This window comes from Myodes glareolus, chromosome 23 (genome assembly GCF_982192425.1).
Source record: "Myodes glareolus chromosome 23, mMyoGla1.1, whole genome shotgun sequence".
NCBI classification, from domain to species: Eukaryota; Metazoa; Chordata; class Mammalia; order Rodentia; family Cricetidae; genus Myodes; species Myodes glareolus.
In genome coordinates this window covers 5,148,213-5,174,126 of record NC_142048.1, presented here as the reverse complement: position 1 = coordinate 5,174,126, position 25,914 = coordinate 5,148,213, and the positions used below count along the sequence as shown (strand labels likewise).

The window sequence follows — 25,914 nt, the reverse complement described above, 5'->3', positions numbered from 1 at the left end:
TTGATGATAGATTCAGGAAAAGGGGAAATAGTTGTGGACCGACTGATGATCCCACCAGGCTCCAGTGGAAAGTTCCAGACCTACAATCACAGACAGCCTTGGTTTAACTAAATGCGTGAGACTAGTAGGGATGGAAGTAGGAGGTAAAGATGTGGGAAGGAGATTGTGTGTGTCTGTGTGTGTAATAACAAGAATATATTACATATAACTACAAAATTGCCAAAGAACTAAAAAAGAATAAACCCATATACATTATTTATGTAAAAATTTATTTGACCAAAATGTAGAAAAAGTGATATTACCACATATGATACAACTGCAAGAATCTAAAGAACAGAGTAGGTTTTATTCAATTGCACAGTTTGCTAAAAGTTCATCTCCCTGGTAGTGTGATGCTTAATAAATAGGAGTGAGGGGCACGGGTTCAGCTAAGCTAGAAGCAGGGTGGTTTTTCAGTTGAAATTGTAAACTTGAGTTGTCCCCACACTGCTAGGGAATGTGGAATGTTTCAGTCTGAGATGTTAACTGAGAAAGCAAAACTACAACAAAGCCAAAAAATGTGCAGCCTACAGAATACTCCACATCCAGTTCAATCAGGAGTTTCTTGGTCCTTTAATAGTGTCATTCCCGAAGGAATTCAAGTCTTGGCAAAGTCAAGCTTCTATTTGTTGTTCCCTGAACAATGGAGATGAAGTTAAACCAATTTCTTTTTCTATCATTTTGCTGGAGACACTTTTTGTTGCCCAACATTTGTTAAAATGTCTGCTAAATGTATTGGTGGCTAGCAATCTTTTTGTTTATTTTGAGACAGAATCTCACTGTGTAGCCCAGGAACTCACTCTGTAGACTGGGCTGGCCTTAAACTTACAGAGACGCACCATCTCTGTCTCCTGAGTGCTGGGATTAAGGGTGAACATCACTGTGCCTGACTTTGCTAGCAGTCTTTGACATGACTGATCTGGAAAGGACTGGACTCTGCTCTGTTCTCTTGCGAGCATGTCATTAGACCACAGCAGACAAACCCTGGAATAGGACACTTGCTCCTCAGAGGGCAATTTTGGAGAGAAAGGAAAATGTGCATGGGACAGCATCAAGGATCTATCAGAAAACACATGGGCAATCACTCCAGCATCCTCACTTGGAATGCTTAAAGGAAGTTTGTCCTGCACAGTGGAATGTGGAGCATGATTGGGCTAACCTGTCTATGGCTTTACTTCCCACAGTAGCCCGTTTTTAATTTTTGCTCTGGGTGGAAAATATTCACACTTTTTCTTGTGACAACCCCCAGCCTCCCATAACTTCCCCAACAGCGACCAGGTCCTATCAGATACATGAGCCTGTGCTTCAAAGTGTGGGGTTGACTAATTCCCAGGAACCAAATGCTCTCAGCCGTAAGCAACTACACTCGGTGTGAAATTCCCTGCCTATTTTAAGAATAAATGCAATTTAAGAATAAGAGTAGCTGAAGAAGCTGGTGCCATTTGAAAGGAAAAGAAAGAAACTTAACTGGTGCTCAAAGCTTGTCTGATACAAAATATTTGGTCATGAATTCATTATCTGCTTGGCATTTCCAGCAAGGTGGAGACACAGTAACAAGAGGAACTTCTGACAAGAGAGGAAAGGAAGACACGGCACACTGTCTGGAGCCGAGCTGGTCTCAGAACAGGACTCTTCTGGGTTATATACAGTTTAGTTCGTTTAGTGTCTGGTCCAGTGTCTGATGTAAGCCCACATTCTCTTCTTTGGCCTGGGCAAGTTTTTCTGGTAAAGATTAAGACAGAAAGGAAAAATGAATTAATTAATTAAGTATTTTTGTTAAAGGAAGGGAAGGGGGGGCACCTCAAATTGTCAGTGGAAGTCACGGCTAAGAAAGTACTTTATGTTCTAATCACACAGAATACCATGGAGTAATAGAGATCAAGGACCAAACAAGATAAAATATAGCTAGGCATGGTAGTGCATTATTTGAATCCCAGCACTCTGGAGGCAGGTAGATCTCTTAGTTTGAGATCAACCTGAGCTACATAACAAATACCAAGCTAGTCAGAGCTGTGTAGTTAGATCCTGCCTCGAAAACAAACAACAAAAATGCCTGGATTTGTGGTACACTCCAGCACCTAGAAGGCTAAGGAGTCCAAGGTTATCCTGGGCTAAGGCCAACCTAGGCTACATGTGACCTTGTCTCACCACCACCACAACCCAAAGCAAAGTCCTGGGTTGGTTGGATTTTTCATCAAGAAAAGGCACTTGCTGCCAGACCTGATAATCAGGGTTTTGTTGTTGTTTTGAGACAGGGTTTCTCCATATAGCCCTGGCTGTCCTGGAACTCGCTCTGTAGACCAAGTTAATATCAAACTCAGAGATCCGCCTGCCTCTGCCTCCCGAGTGCTGGGATTAAAGGTGTGGGTCCCCGCTTCCATGATTAGTTTTATCCCTGGGATTCATATATAGAAGTGACTCATACTGTGTTACATGAGTCCCTCCCCCATAAACATAAACTACAAATAAAATTTCAACATTTCAAATATTTCACAAGATGAACCAAAAAAAAAAAAAGAAAAAAGAAAAAAGAAATTCTTTGCCTTGATGAAACTCAAATTTGACCTACTGCCCTGTATTTTCCTTTGCTAAACCCAGCAGTTCTTGAGCCAGAGCACTTGGACTGAAGCCCTAAGTTGTACCATTAGAGTGAGCCATTTAACTTTTCTGGGTCTCAGTCTGTGCATCTGTGAAATAGAGAGAATAGCTAGTGTGTGTGATCCAGGCTTTAGGAGAACTAACTGGGACATGCTTCAGACCTCAGGAGGTGCTGTATACATAAGATTCTGGTCCTAGGTGCAGGTGACTTAGTACATTTGTTAAGAAAATGTAAAATCCTGTAACCTATTTTTTCTTTGGAGTGTCTGAGGATTACTGTTTTAATCCCAGGCATAGTGTTCATTGTCTGTATGCCTCTGGCAATGGAGTCAAATCCCAGGTAAATGACATAAGACTGAAGCCTAAGTCAGACTGCAGGCAAACTATTCAATAACTGAGCCGGTTAAATAAATTTTAAAAGAGAAAACAAAAAGATGGCCAAGATTCCTTGCTGCTAAGCCTGAAGACCTGTGCTCCATCCCCAGGACCCACATAATAAGATAAACCTGATCCTTCTGTGTGCTCCCTTCACCCCCCAAATAAATAAATACAATTGAGAACTCTATATGACAAGCATGAGAGAAAACTGCTTCATGTGAGCAATGGCAGATAAAGGACCTAGCCAGGAGTCATTAAAATACGGGGAGAAAGTGAAAGGCCTCTCCTAAACTGAGATAGGATCAACCTGGAAATTCTCAGAAAGAAAAACACCTCAGACTGCAGAAGATAGCAGCCTCTCTAGAGCCTCTGGAGCTTTTGTGACAAACAGCTGTGACTGGCCACCCAGGCCGGGTGAAGACTTGTTAACTGGGTGCTCTTCAGAGCTAGCTGCCCCGTGTTCTTAAGACAGCTCTCCTGGTAATCCAGACTGCAGGTTTGTTTAATGGAAAAGCTCAGTGGCTTGTTCAAAGGTGGCACAGCTCCAGTAATGAAGGTGGGATACAATTCAGGTCTTCTACCGTCAATCCTACCCTTCCTCTAGCATATTGTTAGGTCTGAGATGAAAGAGGCCCCCACACTCCAGTCCCAAAGTGCTCCCCTATCCTTGAGACCCTCAACACTGCTCAGATGACAGGAGGAGCTGAGCTCTAAGGCGCAGGTCTGTAGAAGCGCTTGCAGAGCTCTAGTAGAATGATTAGACAGACAGGAAGGGATGGTTATTTCAAAGGGTGGAGGCTATTCATGTCTGGAAAAATCTTGGGGAAATACAGAGCAAACAACAAAAGCACCCCACCCACTCGCAAGGTCTCTATAAACTATCCTAGGGCGTATGCAAGACAAGGTATATAGGGCAGGGTTTACAAAATGTTCACCCCACCCCCAAAACGGTTTCTGTGTAGCCCTAGCTGTCCTGGAACCAGGGTCCACCTGTCTCTGTCTCTTGGGTGTTAGGATTAAAGGCGTGCGCCAGCACCATCCTGCTTACAAATTGGGTTGGGGTAAATGGCACATAAGAATGGGAAGGCTGATGGTGGAGAGGGCAGTGTAGGAGAAATGAGGTCAACCTTGGCTGCTCTTCCTCAGATGTCATCACCTTTTTTTAAAAATTGGTGTGTGTGTGTGTGTGTGTGTGTGTGTGTGTGTGTGTCGGTGCCTGCAGAGGCCAGGGGAGGGTGTCAGATCCCCTAAAGCTGGGGTTACATGTAGCTGTGAACTACTTCATTTGCATGCTGGGAAATGTACTCGAGTCCTTTGAAACAGCAAGTGGCCTTAACCATGTCTCTAGCCTCCTTACCTTGTTTTTTGAGACATGATCTGTCACTGGTTAGAAACTCACTCGGGAGACTAGTACCAGCACTACAAGCCCAGTCACACCCTAGTCTGTTTACTTTGGTTATGGGAACTGAATGTAAATCCTTATGTTTGAAAAGCCAGCACTTTACTGACCAAACAAACAAAAGCCCATGTTTCAGAGGTACTATGAGGTATTGGTGGTGATAAGATTAGGAGAAAATACTTTTGGAACTCAGAGGAAAACCCCACTTTATTGGTTTTTTTTTCCTCTCTCTCCCCCTTGTACATGTATAGAGAACAGAGGCTGTATCAATCTTCTACCTGAGACAGGGTTTCATATCAAACTTGGAGTTAGGTAGGCCGCCAGGGAGCCCCAGTGACCCTGACTTCACCATTATACATCCTTGACTGCTGGAGTTACAGGATTGTGGGACTATGTCCAGTTTTTCATGTGGAGTTGGGGATTTGAACTTAGATCTTCCTACTTGCTCAGCAAGCACTCTTACTCACTGAGTCATCTCCCTCCCCAGCCTCTCCTTGGGAGGTATGTGTGAGATAGGTAGCATCCGGTTGTGCTGCCAGACTTCAAATTCAAAATCCTCTTGCCTCAGCCTCCAAATGCCCAGCACCTTGGTTCAACTTCCTTGGACTGCTAATGGGTGTTATATCCCTTGTGTGGCTTTCTAATGGCAGGGTGTGGAGGTGATCTTCTCCCTAGGACAGGGCATTGACTGACTGTTCCCTGGACAGTGGAGACATGGGGACATGGGGACCCTGGTCATCATCCTCAGAGTTTAACAGAGAGAACATGAGTTAAATCCAGAGACCACAGCACTATTGCAACCACTATTGCATTCACAGTCTTAACCCCAATCAAGGGCAGCCTCCTTTCACTTGCTGACATCAGACACTCTCCATAAAGAAACAATGACTTGCTAAGCAGTGATAGTGCACGCCTTTAATCCAGCACTCAGGAGGCAGAGGCAGGCGGATCTCTGTGAGTTCGAGGCCAACCTGGTCTACAGAACGAGTTCCAGGACAGGTTTGAAATTCTTTTCAGAAAAGAACCACGTGGGCCTCATTTTTCTTTGAGTAAAGAAAGCCTCTACCTCTCATCCCAGCCATGGTCAAAGGTACATGGCTCCAGCTCAAAAGTGAGGTGGCAGGGATAGAAGATGAAGATGCCTGTTGTCATTCCGGTCAGAGTCTGACACATGGGAAAAGGCTAATGTTCGTACCAGGAGGTGGGTCCCTGGAGAGGCCTAGGACCCAGGGTGGCACACAGTGTGCGCTCAGAGAGGCTTGTCATTGAGGGCTGGTTCAGATCCTTCATGATAACTATTTACTTGAGCTTTTGGGCACTCTGTCTACAGGGTGATGGAGGGTTGAGATGCAACAAACAGGAGGAGAAAGTGAGAAAACAGTGCGACCAAGCCAGAGTTGAGCCCGTGTCAAACAAACAGATCTATGAAGTGACTACTAAGAGGTCTCTGAACTGGAATAGCCTAGATGAGCTCTTAAAATAATGGTGAGCTGGGCCTGGTAGCACACGACTAATCCCAGCACTTGGGAGGCAGAGGCAAGGCCAGCCTGGTCTACACTATAAGACCTTGTTTCAAGATAAATAATCCCCACTACCATCACCACTGGGCCCAAGATGACTTCTGCCGATTTAATGATGTCACCCTGCCATAGGTCACCCTTTGGAAGGGAGCGTTTTCCCTTATATGGATAAGGGATATGAAGAATGAAGAGTGAGTTTCCCTCCCTTCCTGGATGAGACAGCCTGGAGGATCCCAACCCCAAGTGTCTGGAATTTCCGTGCTCTATCTTGAAGAAAAAAAATAATAAATGCTGAGTTGTGTGCTGCCCCAGGGAACCGAGGCCCTGTAGAGGCCCTGTAGGCCCCCTTTTTTCCTTTTCTTCACACTAAGATAAGCGTTGCCTCTGGGAGACAGGCCAGCAAGAACTGGAGGCATTTAAAAAATGCAAGGCATCTCTGAGAATTCTGAAGACCTCTCTGGAAACAAAGGCCAGCTCTGTCCCTTCACAGACTCCTTCACCCAGCTTTTCATGTGTCGCTTAGGGAAGTGGGGATTCCTACCTTCCAGGTCATCGATTGTCTTCTCCAGTTTGGAAACTGTTCTCTCTGCAAACTCAGCCCGGGTCTCAGCCTAGGGAAGAAGAGAGTCACTACCTTGCTTCAGATCAGCCCCTCAAAATGTAGGACATGGCTGGGCGTAGTCACACTCACCTCCTTCAGCTTGTCAGACAGAAGCTTAATTTCTTCTTCATATTTATCCTCCTTTTCAGAATACTGTGGGAGAAACCAAAAGGCAGGTCTTAAAAAGAGGGGGAAGGAGACTGGAGTGACGGCTCAGAGGTCAAGAGCGCCTGATGCTTTTACAGAGGGGCAGTGTTCAATTCCGAACACCAACACGGACACTCACAGCCATTTGTAACGTCAGTGCCTGGAGACCTGACACCCCGCAGTGCAAACATACATGCGGGCAAAACACTCATGCACACTAAATAAAGACTTTCAAAACGGGAGGAGCTGGGGCGATGACTCAGTGAGTGAAGCGTGGCCTGGCGGTGAACAGTGAAGACTCCAGCGTCCACATAAAAGCTGGATGGTTGTGGCAGCCCATCGGTGGAGATGGGATTCCTGGAGCAAGCTGGCTACCCAGACTAGCCAAATAGATGAGCTTCAGTGAGAGAACCTGCCTCAGCAAGGCTTCCATTAACAAAGGTCTGCATGCAGACACCCCGGCACATGCCAGGTCGCCTGGACTGAAGAACAGAACAAAGCACAGCAAGCTCCCCTCCATCTGACCTTTTCGGAAGCGGCCTCCAGTGACTTGAGGTTGTTAGTGACGTTCTTGAGCTCCTCTTCCAGGTCACCACACTTTCTGCACCAAGACAAAAGATCTGTGTTTCTTCTCACATTACAGCAGGCAATTCTTTTCCAAGAAACCCCCACTCCCCAAGGAATGCTGGAAGCTTATCAAACCCTCTCCGGCCAGGTACAGGCAGAGGCAGGGCAGGAGGGCACTTGGAGGGTTTGTAAAGCAAACTGGGCACCTGCCAGGGATGAGGAAATAGGGACTTGTGAAATCTGTGACTGGCCAGGCTTTCCCAGGAAGGTGTGCAAATGAGATGAAGCCAGGAGGTGGGAGATGGCATTTGGAGTTCATACCGGACACTCCAGGAAGCAAGTCTAGAATGCATCTGTGAAACCAGGGTGCTCCCAGCCCTGCGGGGCTCTCTGAGGAGCTGGATCCCTGTTCCAAGGCCAAGGGGAGAGGTGTTTTGTTTGTTGGAACCTGTGGGATTCTGGCTGAGCTACCCTAACGGGAATGTGTCAAGCACCAATACCAATATCAGAAGCAAAGCCCTGAACCGTTTGTGGGGCACCTGCCATCTACAGACAGCATTCTGTGAAGATCACATGGCTTAGCTGGGTAAGTGAAGTTAAGGCAGGAAAGTCCATGTTCCAAGCCAGCTTTCTATATAATAAACTTTGTCTCAAAAATAAAACAAACCAAACAAAAACAAAACAAAACAAAACAAAACCAGCCAACAAGGAACACTGAGGAGGTGAAGTGAGAGGAGGGTGTAAGAGCCAGAGGATGGGGAAGAGAGCTGTGAAATGCTGTCTTCTGCACAAGACCTGAACAGGATGGGGCTGTCAACATTCCATCATGAAGGAGGCATGGGCTCATGAGGCCCACCCTGCCCAAGCAGCTATCAGTAGTTAATGGTCTCTGGGGGCGGAGGAGACACATTCTTTAGTGGGTTAGCTCTTCAGCAAGTTGCCTTGCTCAGGTAAATAACCCCCACCCATGCTCATACTAATATATATATCTAATAACTGTAGCAGGTCTCACACAAGAAGAAAGTTAGGAAGGGGCAGTCAGTGGGAGAGGGATAAAAGGTGTAGGAGGTATGATGTAATCAAAGTAAAATGTGTGTGTGTGTGTGTGTTGTATATATATACATGTATAAACTGTGAGGAACAAAAATTTAAAAGCTCGAAAACTACAGAGAAAGCCTGTCTCAAAAAACAAAATATTTACAAGCTCAGTGTGGTAGTGTGTGCCTGTCATCCCAGTAGCCAGGAGTCAGAGGCAGGGAGATCAGGCGTTCCAGGCTACAAGAGACCCTGTATCAAAAAATCAAAAACAGAAACAGAAAGCAAAGCAAAACACAGTAGTTTTGGCTGGGAGAAGGAAATTTTGGGGCCTCTATGCTGTCCTGGTGTCTCAACTCAACTTCCCAGTATCTTGGTGGGCAAAGGACCTATAAAGCTTCCCTTGGTAGTAAGAAGCATCAAACATGTTTTGAAGGGATGAGCCCTGAACCCTGGATGCCCAAACCCTTGAGCAGAGGCCCCAGCTGCAGGCAATTACTAGCACAGCCCACTCTCCCTCCTCCACCTGGAGCCGGATGAGCAGCTCAGCCCCGTTCTGCCACTTACAATTCGGACACCTCCGCACGTTCCTCTGCTCTCTCCAGCTCGCCCTCCAGGATGACCAACTTCCGCGCTACCTACAGAGACAGAAAGGCCAGCTGAGATCCACCCCACTATGGGTCATTCCTTTCAGATGCCGCTCCCTCCAGATCTAAGAGCTCTGGAGCCTGCAAGGAATGGAAAATGTCAGGTCCCCCAAAGTGAGGCAGGCAAGAAGACAGAGCTGAGTCACTGAACATGGAGGGAGGAGGAGGACTAGAGCCCAGTGTGGTGGACACGGTCATCCCTGTTTGGGAGGCTCCCCAAAACAAAACCAAGCATGATAGCCTGTAATCCCAGCATTTGGGATGTAGAGGCAAGAAATAAAAAAATCAAGAATTAAAGGTTACCCCTGGCTATATAAAAGGTAGTTAGAGGCAAGCCTGAGATACCTTAGACCCTTTCTCTAACTTTGGAGATGGAGGCAGGAGGATCAGGACTACAGAGGCCATCCTTGTATTCTCTTCTACATAGGGAGAACAGCCTAGACTACAGAAGTACCGTTCTCAGGGAAAAAAAAAAAAAGAAAAACCAAAAACAAGAGAGCCAGGCATAGTGATTCATCCTATAATCCTAGCACTTGGGAAGCTGAGGCAGTGGACATGGAGTCAAGAGTTCATTGCTAGCCCAGGCATTGGGAATTCCAGGCCAGCACGAGCTAGTGTGAGATCCCACGTCCAAGAAGATAAAAAAGGGACAGCAGAGCCTGACTGGCAGCCATGACCCCAGCATTTGCCAACTGGTTTCACATCTAGCTTGAGGAACAAGAGGAGTGAGCAGACAAGTTGGTCTCCAATAACTCAGACAAGTGGTCACAGGACTTTTTTTGGCACCCGTCTAGTTTCCCAGCCAAGTGGCTGTGTCTAGAGACACAGATGTTCCCACAGAGGGAATCGTCCTGAGTGTGGACTTCCACTGGGTTCCTATCGGCAGCACCATTTCCTCCCACTTCCTGTGGCCGCCCTCACTGGCCTCACTCACCTCCTCATACTTGCGGTCAGCCTCCTCGGCAATGTGTTTGGCCTCTTTGAGCTGCATCTCCTGGATCTCCATCTTCTCCTCGTCTTTCATGGCTCGGTTCTCTATTACCTTCATGCCTCTGCAAATGGGGTGGGGTGTCAGAGCCAGGTCCTCAAATGCCTCCACCCGACACCCAGACAAGGATGAAGACCTACTATCAACTTCCATATTCATTCCATTGAGAAGCCACCTAGTGCTGGGACTGAACCCAGATCCTCTACAAGAGCAGCCGGTGTTCGTAACTGCAGAGTCATCTCTCCAGCTCATGGTATCTTTTTGAGCCAGGTCTCTCACTGAACCTAGAGTCTGCTGCTCTCTGTAGACTGGGTGGCCATGGAACCCCAGGATCCTTCAGGCTTTTCCTCCCCAGTGTCAGGATTACAGGCACACACACACCCATGTGCAGCTTTTGTGTGAGGATGGGGACACTAACTCGGGGTCTCAGGTTTGGGCAGCAAGCACTTAACCCAGAACAACCTCCCCAGACTCACATTCATTCATTCATTCATTTTTTGAGCCAGGGTCTCACATAGCCCAGACTGACTTCAAAGTCACTGTGCAGTCAAGGATGGCTTTCAATTCCTGATCCCCCTGCCTCGACCTCCTCAGTGCTAGGGTAATGGACTTGCATCATTACACCTGGCTTATGTGGTACTGAGGATTGAACCAGCTTTGTGCAAGCATTCTTATCAACTGAGCTCCAATCCTACCCCCCAACACTCCTTTTATAGCTCTTAGAAGACAGGGTTTGCTACTTAGCCTGGGCTACACCTGCCTCAGCTTTGGGAAACACTAGAATGACAGGCATACATCATCACCATGTCTGGTGGACTTCTAGACACTAGTAAATAAATACCCTATCTTTCACAATCACACCATGTGGTGGGTATACTATCCCCACTTTGCAGTTTAAAGAAACTGAGGCAAAGAAAGGTTTATGAAGCTGCTAAGCAGCAGAGCTGGTCCGGCTCCTCAGGGTGCACCCCTATTTCTTCTTCCTCTCACTGAAGACAAGTTTGAGCATCAGCAGTCACTATGGAATGACACCTGCGGGAATGTTGAGGAGCAGGTGTAGTCGGAACTGAGAGCCACCGATGGCTTTCTAGAGCCCTTATCTGCACGAGACTTAGCTAAGGGTAAGGAGAGAACTGGAGGAGCCTGGCAGGTGAGTGGCCCATGTCTGTTGTCTCATCACTTGGGAGACTGAGACAGGCCTTTGAGTTCTGGGCAAACCTGGCTCTATAGCATGATCTTGTTCCAATAAAACAAAAGCTAAAAACAAAAACCAAAACCAAAACAAAACAAAAAGCAGACAGTAAAGCCAGAGCAGCACTGTTAGTTCCAGCCCTTGAGGCAGAGGCAAGGGGCCTGTGAGCTCCAGGTCATCTAGGGTTAGACAGTGAGACTTTGTGTAGAACAAAAAGAGACAACTTCCAAACCAACTAAATAACCAACCAGAAAAACAAAACAAAAACCAAAAGCACACAGAGGCACAGAACTGAAAGAACGTGTCCGTGCCTGGGATGGGCGGAATGTTTATGCTGGGATGGAAGGGAATTACCGGAAGCTTCCAGAGCCAGGGCTGAATGGAAACAAAATGGACAAGCTGCACTACAAAGAGTACGGGGAAGGCAAGCACAACCTGCACAGCCCAAAGTGCTCAAAAATAAACCATGTACGTCCATGCCTGGATTTCAAAATAAACTTTTTTTGCGGGGGGAACGGTAATAGAACTCAGTGCTATGTGAATCCAAAGCAAGAGTTCTCCACTAAGGCCCACCCACAACCTGAACCTTTGAGTGCAGTTATAGCACAGATGGAAAACTCCTCACGCACCAGGCTGCTGTTAGGAGGGGTGAGCAGTAGAAATGCATGAAATGACCCTGGTCCCTGGGTAGAAGGGACTTAGGGTGCTCATGGACTTCCTGTTTGGACTTGGATCCCCACCACTTAAAATATCTCATTATGCATATGCAAATATCCCCAAATCTAGAAACAACCAAATTCCTAAGTACTTCCTGCCCCAAGCATTTCAGATAAAGGACACTTCTGTACACCCAGGTCAGAAAGGAGGATGTCCTAGGGCAGTCAGAACTCAGCTGGGGTGGAACAGAGAGAGAGATCGCCGGTGGGTCAAAGCCTCCACACAAGCATGAGACCTTGTCCTGCTCCCCACATGAAAACCACTGCCAAGAAGATGGGGACAGTATCCCTGGAGCTTACTGACCAGATGTACGGCTCATTGGGAGATCCTGCCTCAAAAAACGAGGAGAGCCAGCCAGAGAGATAGCTCAGGGAGGTAGCACTTGTCACCACCAGTACTGCAAGACGTTCCAACCTCCACATATCTTCTGTGGCACACACAAGCGAAATATAATCAACTGGGAAAAAAAGGCCAGGTGTGGTGGGGCATGGAGCATGCCTTTTGATCCCAGCACCGAGGAGGCCGAGGAACATGGATCTCTGTGAGTTCTAGACCAGCCTGGTCTACATAGTGAGTCCCAGGACAGGCTGGACTCCCCACCGCCACACACACCAAACAACCAGATGGAAGCCGGGCACAAGGCTTGGTGATACACATTATTAAAATCTGGAATATGATAAAACACTGGATTTATTTTTTATTATAATTTTACATTTATTTGTGTGTGAGTGCATGTGCCCCAGCATAAGTGTGAAAGTTGGAAAATACCTGCAGGGGTTGGTTCTCCTCCACATTGTGGATCCCAAGCACTAAATGAACTCAGGATGTCACACTTGGCAGCAAGTGCCTTTACCCACTGGGCAATCTCACTGGCCTATTGTTTTTGGGTTTTATTATTATTTTATTTATTATTTTGGTATTTATTATTATCATTTTTTTCGAAGCAGGGTTTCTCTGTGTAGCTATGGAGTCTGTCCTGGAACTCACTCTGTAGACCAGGCTGTTCTCAAACTCAGAGATCCGCCTGCCTCTGCCTCCCGTGTGCTGGGATTAAAGGTGTGAGCTACCACTGCCCAGCTTTATTTTATTATTTTTAATTATGTGTGTGTATGAGTGCAGGTGCCCACAGAGGTCGGAGGTACTGTGTTTGCTGGAGTTGAAGTCATAGACTTGTGAGCTGCCCAGATGGGCGCTGTGTGTGTTCAAGGGTGTGCACATGGCATGGCACAGATGTGGAGGGCAGAGCATGGCACAGATGTGGAGGGCAGAGCCATGGCACAGATGTGGAGGGCAGAGCCATGGCACAGATGTGGAGGGCAGAGCATGGCACAGATGTGGAGGGCAGAGCCATGGCACAGATGTGGAGGGCAGAGCCATGGCACAGATGTGGAGGGCAGAGGACAGCTTGCAGGAGCTGCTTCTCTCCTTCCACCATGTGAGACCCAGGAACTGAACTCGGGTCATGAGATCTGTCAGCAAGTGCCTGTACCCACCGGACCACCCCGTCAGCCCAAAGTGGACTTTTCCCAGTGTTGCGTACAGAGCCCGGTCTTCTCTCATGCTAGGCAGGAGCACCCCAGCTCCTGGTTGGTGTCTAGTGTCTGGTTTGTGTTCACAGCAGTGCAGTCCAAACTCAGTTCTTTGGCAGGAGCCTGCACTGGTAAACCTTCAGTGCTGGGCCAGCTGGTCACACTGTCCATGGCTTCTGTAGCCATGCCGTCTGCCCTCATCCCTCCGAACAGCGACACCAGAGTCACTCACTCCGGGAAGCACAGAAGCCACTAGAGCCGCATAATCAGCTGTACACAGCGATGGCTGGTTATATATATACCGTCCCCAATACAGCTGTCATCATCTGGAAGCCTGAAGCTTGCCAGTCATGGGGACCACCATTTATGCAAATGACAGAGATCACCCTGCTTCTACCTCCCTGGTTCTGGAATAAAACTGTGCACTGCTAACTGGGCGGTGGTGGTGCACATGCCTTTAATACCAGCATTCAGGAGGCAGAGGCAGGTGGATCTCTGAGTTCGAAGTCAGTCTGGTCTACAAAGTGAGTTCCAGGACAGTCAGGGCTACACAGAGAAACTGTGTCTTAAAAACAAAAACAAACAAACAAACAAAAAAACCCAAACTAAACAACAAACAAAACACGTGCACTGCTGCACCTGCCCCTTCTGTCTTTACTTCCTCTTTCTCATCATCCTCTTGGAACTTTTCTCTAGAAGGGGGATGAGGCACTGTGGCTTCCCCAGGAAGCAGCAGACCACTGAGGCCCCAGCCCCCACCTGCTCATTTTTGCTTTTCTCTGCCTGTTGGAATGTGTTCTCCTAGGCCATCATCAAAACAAAACAACAACAAAAAACCCAAGATGGGCACATGGGAGAACGTCTGTCATCCCAAGACTCAGGTAACTGAGGCAGGAAGGTTCTTGCTAAAAGTTGAGGTCAACCTAGGCTATGTAGGTAGACCCTGCTTCGAACAGAATAAAACAGAAAAGGGAATTAAAAGTAAACAAGCAAACAAACAAAACAAAACAAATCCCAAAAGTCACCACACAAATGTGGTGTTTATAGGGTTGTCACACATCTGTAAAATCCCATTGTCTTTCCCTTTAGCTTTGAGGTCACCAGTACCATCTCGACATTTTTTTCCGTCTAAAATTTGTTTGTGCATATAGAGGCCAGAGGAGGACATCCGGTGTCCTGCTCTATGACTGTCTTATCCCCTTGAGACAGGGTCCTTCCCTGAACCTGGAGGTCAGCTGGCAGCCAGCGAGCCCCAGTGTCCTGTGCAAACACAGTTGGGTTTTCACATGGGCGCTGCTGATTTTAGCCCTTACACACTGAGCCAAGCCAGATGCATTAGCCTACCTCTCGCTCTCATCCGCAGCCTTCTCGGCCTCCTCCAGCTTCTGCAGGGCTGTGGCCAGTCGCTCCTGAGCCCGGTCCAGCTCCTCCTCCACCAGCTGGATGCGGCGGTTGAGAGCAGCCACATCTCCTTCAGCCTGAGAAGTCAGAGGCACAGCCGGGTTAAGAAATGGCAAGCCGGCGAGCAGCAGCCCCCACCACCTTCCCTCCGTGACCCCGACACCCAGCCACAGCCCACCCCAGGGGTTCAGGCTCAAGAGAATTCACTCTCATCTGAATTTAAATTTGATTTTTAAAAATGATTATCTGTGAGACAGGGCCTCACGAATTGGCCAGGCTCGTCTCCAACTCAGGGATCCTCCTGCTTCAGTCTCTCAGGTGCTGCTGTGACACTATAGGCAAGTCTAAGCACCCAGTCTCCCTGAGAACTTCGGGGGATTCTCTCTGTGACTGATGGCCAAGCAAGTCAACACAGGAGAGACCACCTGTGCAGCTATCACGTGCTGACTAAGAATCTACTTGCAACAGGAAAGAAACCCAAGCCTTGGTGGCCCACTTGGAATGCAGAGGCAGGCGGATCTCTGTGAGCTTCAGGCCAGCCCAACATCTCAGCACTCTGAAGGCTGAGGCAGAAGGATAGCTAGATGGAGGCCAGTTTCAGCTACAGAACCCACTGTGCAATCTAGGTTCATCTGGCCTACCCACAACCTACAACAGACTTAGTATAAGCATAAGTTCTAGAAGGTTCTCAGGCTCAAGGTAGAAATCTCAAAAAGGCTGCCAGTCACCGGGTTCACAGGGACCCGGCTAAGCATGTTCCGAGTTGGCTCCCATACAGGCTCAGTCCAGTTCCACTAAGAGGCCATGGAGCTGGATAGGACGAGAACGGAAGTAATGCTGTGCTAAGGGCATGGGGCAGACCAAGCAGTACTACTGGCTTTTTGGTGTTTTCTGTTGTTTGTGGTTGCTCTTTTCCTAGTGGGAGAGGGACCTGGGGCCTCGTGAACACTCAGGAAGTAGGCTGCCCTGGAGCTGCCCTGTCAGCAGGCTTTCTGGGGGCCCTTTCACAGCATGCAGAAAAGCAGGAGCTCTGGGGTCAAGTGGCAGGTTGTGTGTGTCACTCTCTACGTCTCTGTCAAAGACTGAACTTCTCAGGACTAAGGGCTATGACCAAAGGCGATGGCATGGCTCATCCCTAACACAGGGAAAGGCTGTGGGGGCGGAGGGCGGGGGCTCTGACTGCTCTGCTTTGTCATTATTTTCCTGAATTACATTCATTGTGTGTGTGTAGAAGCAGGGACCTGCGTAACAGTCAAGACGACAACTTTGGGAGTTAGTTCTCCCCTTCCACTGTGTCCTGGGATTCAAACTCAAGGCAGCCTAGCTGTTGGCCATCACCTTCAATAACTGCGCCATTTTCCTGGCCCTGCTACTGTTTCATCTTCAAGTCTCACCCATCTTACGGGCGGGGACACAAGGCCCCATCAGTGCAGTGGCTTTGTTCAGTGACTCGGGGCTGGTAAGTCCCTTCTTTATCCCTCAGAGGCTTGGAGGCCAGGCCAGTTACCTAGGGGCGGCCACCCTCAAGAAGGAGCATAAAAAGTTGGTCACATGAGAGTCAATTAGCAGAGCATGGTGACACATGCCTGTGATTCCAGCTCCAGGGGAATGAAGCCAAAGGATAAATCACTACGGGCTAACCTGGACTACTTATTATATAGCAAGTTCCTCTACCAAAATATCAGAAAGAGAGAGAGATGGGGAGCTGGGGAGCTAGCACAGTGGGTGGAAGTTCTTGTTGCACAGCGTAAAGACCTGACTTGAATTCCATCACATACAATGTATGTCCAGATGCATCGGGCTCAGCTGAAGAAGACACAGAAGAAGTTAGGCTATCAGCTCCCTGTCAGGAGTAACTACTACATGGGGACAGCTATAAAACCAAGTGGGAGTCTGGGTCCTCCCTGCCCCTGTTCACAGAATGGGCTAGGCTGCCTGTCAACACATAGACATAGACACAAGTTTGCGACTGCACCTCCCAACATGTGAGTCTGTGTGTCTCAGGTCTCTCCTACCATGTGGGTCACCCTTGGTGGCAAGTACCTGTACCCAGCTGAACCATCTCAATGCTTATTAGATTCCAACAACTAGGGCATGATTGGTTCCTGCTCACTTGAGTTTCTAGTATACTTAGCAAAAGTATGCAGCTAGGACTACTAGCTGATTTGTTAATTTCTGTTATTTCCCAAAGAACCTCGTACCCATCTGCAGTCTGCAGTCACTAGCGTTTTCTAAGTACTGGTCTCTTGTAGTCCAGGCTGGCCTTGAACTTCTGATTTCCTTGCCTCAACCTCAAGTGCTGGGGGCACCTCATCCAGTTCACCCTGTTCTGGAGATGGGACCCGGGCTTTGTGCAGGTTAAGCAAGCACTGTAGCACTCAGGGACAGCCCCAGCCTCTAGCAGAGCCTGCAGAGGTGCAAGGCCACACCCGGTGAAATCAACTTTCACAGCCATACTGAGTTTCTTGAGTCAGGAGTTGTTTCAAAGAAAACAGAAAGAATTTAGATTGATGAGGCACATTCTCTGAATCTTGGCACATTTTCAACTGCTTAAAAATCGAAAGAGCTTTCGTTCATAAACATCCATTAACAGCAGCGCATGCGGGTACGCGAGACACACAGACACACACACACACTCACTCACTCACTCACCCCCCCCCCTTCCAGGCTAGTCATCCTGAGTTCCGCCCCTTCCTGCAATCAAAGCTTTCCACGGGCTACAAAGGGTTTCCCTTATAAGGTAAAAGAGGCTCGCTAGATACTTGTGGCCCAAGAACAGGAAGACGTCGGTTAATCACACAAAAATCTAAATGAAACCAGCTGTTGGGAGACAGGCCCAGAAGTCTACCACATGCTCCCCCCACCCCATTTCTGGTCTGGGTGCTTCTGGCCTGTAATCAACTTGAGACGTCTCCCCACAAGGAAGAGAAGCACATTTTGTCACACAAACTTTTAAAGAAACCCCAAGTTTTCCAAAAAGCATCCCCCGCACTCCACCCCGCACCCTACCCCCGAGCCGCCAAATTCCTGGTTGGCTGGAGGCTCGGGGCCATTTTGGAGCTGTCTAGAGTGGGACTGAAGTGTGAAAGGCCAGAACAGCTACTGTGAGGAGCTTTCACCCGGTTCTGAGGCTTCCTCCAGCCAAAGCGGCCCTTGAGGGATTCAAGGTGGCTACTCAGGCCAGGCTGTCGCTCAGACTGCCTTGGGAGGAGTCCAGGCGGTGCCTGCGCTTCCAATTCCACCCGGCCGGGCAGTTTCTAGGGTCCCAGCCCTGAGTCCCTACACTTTCAGGTTCCCTAGACGTTCCCTCAACATTCCTCCCTTGTCTGAGGGGGCTCCTTAGCCAGCAAAAGTGGCTCTAGTACCCAGGTTGGGGACTCTCGGAGTCCCGGAACTGTCCTGAATTCACCTCCCTGGTTTTGTCTGGCCACCCATCTCCACCGGACTTTTGGGAGAGTAACGCGAATCGAATTGTGGGTGCCAGAGCTCGGTTAGAACCCAGATCCGCCTCCGGCCCCGGGCTTGACCCAGGAATGAAGAGGCGGCTGCTTCCTCTTTCGGAGGTATTCATGCACCCGGGTCTCCGGACTCCCGCGAAGGCGCACACAGTGGGCGCTCCGACCCCAGAGGGCCCCTAGTGGATATTCCCAGGGGCTTGGGGACACAAGGTGAGAGGGTGCTGCAGGCCTGCGTCCAGATACTCCTGCACCCCACCCCACCCCACCCTCGGCTGACACGTCGCCGCCGCACCCCAGGGACGCGCCGGGAAAAGTTCGGGCGCGAAGGCGCGAGAGCGCGCGCCGCCCCCGCCCCCACCGCGGTCCGGCCGCAGACAATGGGAGCGCGGCGCCCTCACGGCCGCCCCGCAGAGCCCCACGCGGAACTGCTCCGCGTTCCATCCTCCCCGTTCCCCGCCCGGTCAGCGTACAGCGCCCGCTCTGGGTCCCTGGGTGAGGATGACCCAGGCGGAGGACGGAGGGATGGAGGGAGGGAGAGTTGGAAGTGCGCGGAGCCGGGAAGAAAGGAGGGCGCGCAGAAACGCTGTGCGGCCCGGGAGTGAGCGGGGCTGCAGCTCGGGACGAAGGCTGGGGTCGCGCGGGGGTCGGGGACGGCGCGGCCAGGGTCGCTCACTTTCTCGCGCCGCTCGCGCTCGCCGTCCAGCTCGCGCTGCAGGCCCTGCGCGCGGTCCTCCGCGTCGTCCGCCTGCTGCTGCAGGGCCTGGATCTTGCGCTTCACCGCCTCCAGCGAGTTGAGGCCGGCCATGGCGCGCTCGCTCCGCTGGGCTCCGGCGACAGCTGGGCGGCCGCGCCCGGGCCCGTGAGCCTTGGCCACGCCGGGGCCGCCCCCGCCTCTCCCCGCCCCCCGGCCGCTGCCGTCGGGCCGATGAGGTCACCCCGGCCGGCCCGCGACGTCAGCACTGAGTGGGGGGGGGGGGGACTGACGTCGGCACCGCTGGCCACCGCTGCCCTGAGGGCTCTTGGTCTTCCCGCGCGGCCCGCCCCGCCTTGCCCGAACGGGCGCCCGCAGCCGCACTTACATCGGAGGCTTTCTTCTCCGCTAGCTCTAGCTTCTCCTGTGCATCCTTCAGGTCCTCCGAGTGCTTGTCCAGCTCGTCCTCCGTGCCCTTCAGTTTCCTCTGGAGGTGTGTCAGCTCCTCTTCCACCTGGGGACACAGAGGAGGACAAGTCAGCTTAAGGAATTGGGCCTCAGTTTCCTTATCCTTAAAGTATGGACGTAGTTGTGCACGCTTGTCGCCCAGAAAGTGTTTGGGAGACTGAGGCAGAGGGATCGGGAGTTTGAGGCCTTGCCAAGAAACATAAAGCCTTTATGAGCTGGTGAGATGGCTCAGCAGGTAAAGGCGCTTGCCACCACCCAGAGGCCATCCACAGAACCCACTCCCACAGGCTGCCCTCTGACCTCACACACGCGCCCCCCACATTAATGTAGAAAGTAAAAAATATATGTGGATAGATCTCTTACAGAGAACAACACAGGTTTTATTCCCAGCTACTGTTCCAGGGGATCCAACACCCTCATCTAGCCTCCATGACACCACCGCACAGGCATGCATGCAGATAAAACACTTGCACACATAAAATAAAAATAAATCATACACACATTTCAGTAATTGTGCACTACTGACTTCTTGGACTCACAGCATCCCAACTCTTGAGGAAGTCAGAGCCTCCCTTTGCTTGTAAACACTACAAATTCCATCCTGCATTTCCGTTTTCGGACTACAGCTTCCAGGTGATCGCTGTTTAAGCAAAGTGGAGCCTCTGGGGCTCTTGCCGAGTTTGCTGTGCAGCTCGGTCTCCCTGCCGAGAACCTTCTGTTTCCCCATTGCCCTGGAGAGCCCTGAACCTGTTTCTGTGCCTAACTGGGCACTGCTGGAGGAGACTCGCCTTTCAGAGACCAATTCCCTTACAAACTCAGGTTCACTCTCCTCCAATTTTTGCACATTGTGAATCTGCTTTAATTAACATGTCCCTTAACCTTCTCCAGACTCTAGTCTTGTTTGTCCTGAGGATCTGTCCCTCACTTCCCGTTTGAGGCGTTCCATCCATCTCTCTCACAGACGGCTCAGGAAGCCACCCAGCCTCCCTTTCACCTCCTAGCTGCCAGGGCCACTCCTGTGTCTACTCTAGTGGATCTCCTGGTGCAGCCTACTGCTGCACCCCTAATGCTGTACGTGGTGGCTGCCAGCAGGCAGCCTTAACCGGGACACCCTGTTCTGACTCCCTCAAGGGAAGCACAGAGAGTGGCTATCTCCCCTAGGTTACCCAGCGCAGGACTGGAACCCAGTTCTCAAGATGACTTGTTGGGTTCTGAATGCGCCCAGCAAGACTGATCGCTGAGGACAGTAAGTGTTAACTAAAATGATAACCAGCTGAACATGCGTTGTGCAAGTGTGTGCACGCTGCACACGCGCGTGCACAAAGCAGGCAAGAGGCCATTAAATGCCGCACACTTTTTTTTCCCTTTTCTTTGTTTTTCAAGACAGGATCTCACTGTGTAACCCTGGTTGTACTGGGACTCACTCTGCAGACCAGGCTGGCCTTGAACTCAGAAGAATTCACCTGCCTCTGCCCCCCAAGAACTGGCATTAAAGGCTGGCTGCTGTCCACTTTTTTTTTTTCTATTCTTTTTGAGACAGGGTCTCAGTGTGTGGGTCAGGCTGGCCCTGACCTCTCAGAGATCTGTTGCCTCTCTGCCTCCCTCCAGTGGGGTTAAGACTTTGTTCTCTTCTCTCCTTCCTGGGAGTGCACTGTAAGGGGGGCCACCTGGGAGGCACTCCTCAGTGGGTAGGAATTAAAGCCCACCCTCCAGGGGGGAAGAGCCAGGCCTGACACAGGGGCTCAGCTGAAGTCACCCTGGAGTCACAGATGACACAGCAGAGAGCAGGCTCAGCTCTCTGACATCTGCCCCTATGATGGATGTGTCTGGGCCACTCCATCTTCCATAGCACTTGAGTCTAGAGCCAGGGCCCTGACCCCCAGGCAGAGAGCCTGGAGTCTGGCTCCCAAACCTAGATATGTGACTCCTGGCCCCTTTTCTGGCCTTGGTTTCCCTATCTGCAGAATGGAAACCTTGGTCTGGTGAACTCTGAACACTCTGGGGCAGGAAGCTGACTGACTAAGAGTGAGTCATTTTCCTTAACGATAACTCCCAGAGCAGGGCCAGCCCTCACCCACCCCCATCTTCCTTCTGGACCTGTGGAGTATTTATTGAGCATCTACTGTATACTGTATACGGTATTCTCTCAGTGTGAAACAGATAGGACCCCACTGGACTCAGAGACTGTAAAGAGAGTTTGAGGGGTTTTTGTATGCTTTTAAAGGAGAGGTGTGTGTGTGTGTGTGTGTGTGTCTATGTGAACATCTGAGTGCAAGTGCCTGCAGAGGCATTGCATCCTCCGGAGCTGGAGTTACAGGCAGTTGGGAGTTGTTTGGCCCAGGTGCTGGCAGCTGAATTCAGGCCCTCCGAGAGCAGTCAGTGCTGTTAGCCACAGTCCCGTTGCTCCAGAACCCGTTTGTTTTTTGAGGCAGGACACCCTCCAGTTCTCTATGCAGCCGGGGATGAGGTTGAGTTCATGACCCTTCTGCCTCCACCTCCAGAGTGCTGAGGTGACAGGCATGCGTCCCCTCACCTGCCTGGGCCCTTACCGAGTTCCTGATGTTTTGGGAGACAGCATTTGAACAAGAACTTAGACAGACATACAGGCTCACTGAAGCCCCATGTTACAGAGTGGCAAACTGAGTCCCTGAAAGGGGACTGGACTCCAGGGTCACATGGGTAGAACTTGGATGTCAGCTCTGGTTTGAATGTGAGGCTCTGCTGGCCACACCTTTTGCTGTCAGCCCACTTATCCCTAGTGTCCCCAGCCTCCTCCCTCTGGCATCCCGAGTCTGCCACCCTGGGGTTTGCAGCTGAAGTCACCATGGGCCCCAGTATCAGAACACAGCAGGGCGTGTGTATGGTTCACGTGCGGAGGTGGAAGACAGAGGTTAACATCAGGCATCTACTTCTGTTGCTCACAGGAACTAGAGTCCACTAATGTGGTTAGCCTGGCAGGGCAGGGAGCTGCCGATCCCCAGTGCTGGAGTTACAGTCTTGCTCTGCTGTGCTCGGCTCAGGTCCTCATGCTTGTGTGGCGGGCACTTTCCCCTCCCTGCCTTCCGCAGCCCCTCAGGAGTGTGTTAACTGGATTGGTGACACACCCCAAAGCCTCCAGTGGGAGGTGGTGGTCTGAAGAATGAACAACTCCAACAGGAACTGGGTTGTTTTACTTCTGTCTAAATTTCATGCACAAAGTGTGTGGGTGTGCAGCCTTCCCTGGCCAACTACTGTGCTTCGGGCCTCAGTTTCCCTCCCAGTAAAGTGGTCATAGGATACAAAGTTTAGTGAGGTAGAGGCAGGATGCGGGGTCAAAGGACAGCAGTCCCACGGATGTTGCTGCCCTAAGTTGGGAGTGGGCAGGAAACAGCCAGGCCAGTTTTCCATTCTACTTCCACCCTGGACAGGCACAGCCAGGAACCGGATCTGACTGTAGGCCCCCGGTGGGCACAGGGGCAGGGGTTGGTTCCGATGGATCCTGATTGGCTCTCTCTTTCCTCACACAGTGTTACCCTGCAGCCTCCATCACCAGGAAGGAGTGATTCAGCCTTTTCCTCAGCATCCCAAGATTTCACTAAGGGCTCAGAGATGGTGGCCTACAGCCAAGTACAGTGGTGGACACCCGTCATCCCAGCACTTGGGGGGTTCAGATGGGAGGACCGCTGTTGCAGGCCAGCCTGTGCTACATGGTTGGATCATGTGTCAGAAAACCAGACAACACAGTGACTAAAGGGGCTCAGGCACTGGGAGACCTGAGTTCAGGCCTGGGCCAACCCATAAAACTGTACTCAGATCTTGCCGGGCAGTGGTGGCGCACGCCTTTAATCCTAGCACTTGGGAGGCAGAGGCAGGCGGATCCTTGTGAGTTCGAGGCCAGCCTGGTCTACAAGAGCTAGTTCCAGGACAGGCTTGATAGCTACAGTGAAACCCTGTCTTGAAAAACAACAAACAAACAAACAAACAAACAAACAAACAAAAAACTGTCCTCAGATCTTCACATGTGCCCTTTCCCAACACAAAACAAATATAAAATGAGAGAGACCTAGGTTTGAACCCAGATCACCCCTAGCAGTTTGCTTGAGAAAAAGACTTGGAAAATGAGGAGGAGGAGGAGGAAGAAGAGGAAGAGGAAGAAGAAGAAGAAGAAGAAGAAGAAGAAGAAGAAGAAGAAGAAGAAGAAGAAGAAGAAGAAGAAGAAGAAGAGAAGTCTGGGAGATGGCTCAGTGGGCAAGACCACTTGCAACACAGACATGACAATCTGAGTTCAAATTCCCAGCACCCATATAAAAACCCAAATATGGCTGCACACGTATTGTGACCCCAGTACCATGTGGGGTAACAGGAGGATCATCCACTTTCACTGACCACCAAGCTAGTCCCAGGGCCAGTGAGAGACCCCGCCTCAGGGGTGCTAGAGCGGGACACCAGGCGTCTTCCTCTGCCACCTGGGATATAGACGTGTGCCCCCCCCAACACACACACACACACACACACACACACACACACACACACACACACACACACAGAAAAATCCAGTGAGAAGCAGGACAAACAGCCACTATTTTGGTCACAGAGCTGGCTGGGGACTGTGAGAATCTTCTCTTTCGAGCACTAGGTTCCCTTGGGAGATTCGCTAGATCAACCCGTCACAATTTAATGAAGAAGAGCTGCAGACTTACTTTTCTATTTCCCAAGCCAAACCCTTCATGGCAAGGACTTGAGGGTTGGGTGAAACATAATGTTCACACACCACACAGATACGGGCAGGCGGTCTAGGACAGGGCCACTATGATTGTCAGGGAGGGCTCCAGGGAAGGAGGAGGGGTGGAGCCGGCCTACACATATGTGTCACACACACAGGCTTCCAGGCAATTCTGGGACAGTGGGGGATGGGGAGGCCTACAGGGGAAGTCAGGCGGGGCAGGATATAACCCAACATTTATTGAGTGCTTACTCCGAGCTTGGCACTGGGCCAAGAGTTTCACCTGCACCGTCACCCATGAGCCTCCATGTGAGCTGGGGAGGTGACTCTGTGATTTCCCCACCTTACAGGGAAGCCACGAAGGCACAGAGAACTGTGCTTGTCCCTGGGCACACAATGATGAAGGCTTCTGTCTGAACTAACCCCTGGTCTGGGAAGGGCTTCGAGTTTGGTGCTACTATCCTGGGGGATCCCTGGGTTTATCTGAGGCTGCAGATGCTTCTGTGGGCTCTCAGGTGACCCTGTGGTGGGTACGCCCTGAGGACAGAATGGGGCACTGCCAGAGTGGGGGGCAGAGTTGCCTTCCTTCCTCCCACTGTGGCTCTGGACACAACATTGGAACAAATGAATTTGCAGTGGCTGCCTGTGAGTGTTGAGCCTGGCTGGTGTTTGCTGTTAACCCCCCTGTGAATGCTGAGCTTCGACAGTGTTTGCTGTCCCCCTCCCCCAGCAGGGAATCCCCCAAGGCCTCCTGGGCATTTGTGCCCCCAACTTCCTGGCGGCTCCAGAGCTGTCTGGGTGGAAGTGATCTCTGGCCTTGTCACAGGGACCCAGAATACAGGGTACTCAATGCTCCTCTCCCTGGAACTCAGACTTGTGGCCACACTGTGGCGGGTCACAGGTCACCTCTCTCCACACACAGCCACTCTCCAGGATGCTGTCACAACTGGGCAATGGCCATGCTGATAAGACCTCATGGACGCAAGTCCAGACACTACAGACCCAGCAAGATATGATCATCCTGTGACTGTGACAGAGGCACACAGACAGACAGACAGACTGACAGACCGTCTTATCTTCCTCACCCCTCGACCCTGTAGAGAGGAAACACGGCATTTGCACACCACACCAAAGTGCACACACATACTGGAGGTGACGCACAGGGAGAGGAGCCTCCACACAGCCACCCTGACTCACACCCTGACCGCCAGGCCAGCTCCTTTCTCGCTTTTTCAGACTTCATACCCAGGGCTCTGGAGACCCAGCCTAAGCCCGGCTTCTGTGCTGTATGAGTGCCCTGGGCCGCTGCCCTCAGCCTCCTAAGAAGAACGGGGCTCCCCTCAGCTTTTCTTTGCTAGAAAACTAAACCTCCTAGAGTCATGGTGCAAGTGTGGAGGTCAGAGGGCAGCTGACTGCAGGCACTTCTCTCCTCCCACTCTGTGGATCCCAGGGACTGAACGCGGGTCATCGTCTTGAGGCAGATCCCTTTACCCCTGAGCCATCTCCCCAACTGGCACCTTGCCTTTCCCTCCCCAGTATCAACCCCCACCCTCCCGGCAGTGCCCAGATCCCCGAGTTCTTGGGATGCTCACTCTCAGGCCCAGCCTGAGACAGGAAGGAATCAGCACAGAGAAGTTACTGGGAAGCCCGGAAGCAGCCCAGCGCGGCACAGGGCTCTTACTTGCTTGCACTTGTCCTCAGCTATCTTCCTGTCTGCCTCGGCCTGTTCAGCCCGGTCAATGGCATTCTCCTTGTCCAGCTTTAGCATCTGCATTTTCTTCTTGATGGCTTCCATGGTTTCTACGTGGTATGGGCACAGGGCTGAGTGAGCCGCCGA

The 25,914-nt window shown here is 50.6% G+C and overlaps 1 protein-coding gene and 1 long non-coding RNA gene across 3 annotated transcripts; one reads left to right on the top strand and one right to left on the bottom strand.

The window, feature by feature from the left end:
- Nucleotides 1-252: 252 nt before the first annotated feature.
- Tpm4 (tropomyosin 4) lies at nucleotides 253-25,914 on the bottom strand. Of its 2 annotated transcripts, XM_085680384.2 has the most exons (9): nucleotides 25,759-25,914; nucleotides 19,296-19,421; nucleotides 14,702-14,835; nucleotides 9,866-9,983; nucleotides 8,852-8,922; nucleotides 7,208-7,283; nucleotides 6,626-6,688; nucleotides 6,476-6,545; nucleotides 253-1,761 (listed from the first exon to the last, which is right to left on the bottom strand). In XM_085680384.2, the coding sequence occupies exons 1-9, from the start codon at nucleotides 25,870-25,872 to the stop codon at nucleotides 1,679-1,681; spliced, it is 855 nt and encodes a 284-aa protein (XP_085536510.1). In that variant the 5' UTR covers nucleotides 25,873-25,914; the 3' UTR covers nucleotides 253-1,678. The 2 variants fall into 2 exon arrangements, with proteins under 2 accessions (XP_085536510.1, XP_085536511.1); XM_085680385.2 differs by lacking the exons at nucleotides 19,296-19,421; nucleotides 25,759-25,914 and adding an exon at nucleotides 18,890-19,070.
- On the top strand, nucleotides 18,060-24,726 carry LOC146890664 (uncharacterized). Its single transcript, XR_014998569.2, has 2 exons — nucleotides 18,060-18,426; nucleotides 22,882-24,726. It is a non-coding gene; the product is annotated as an uncharacterized LOC146890664 (long non-coding RNA).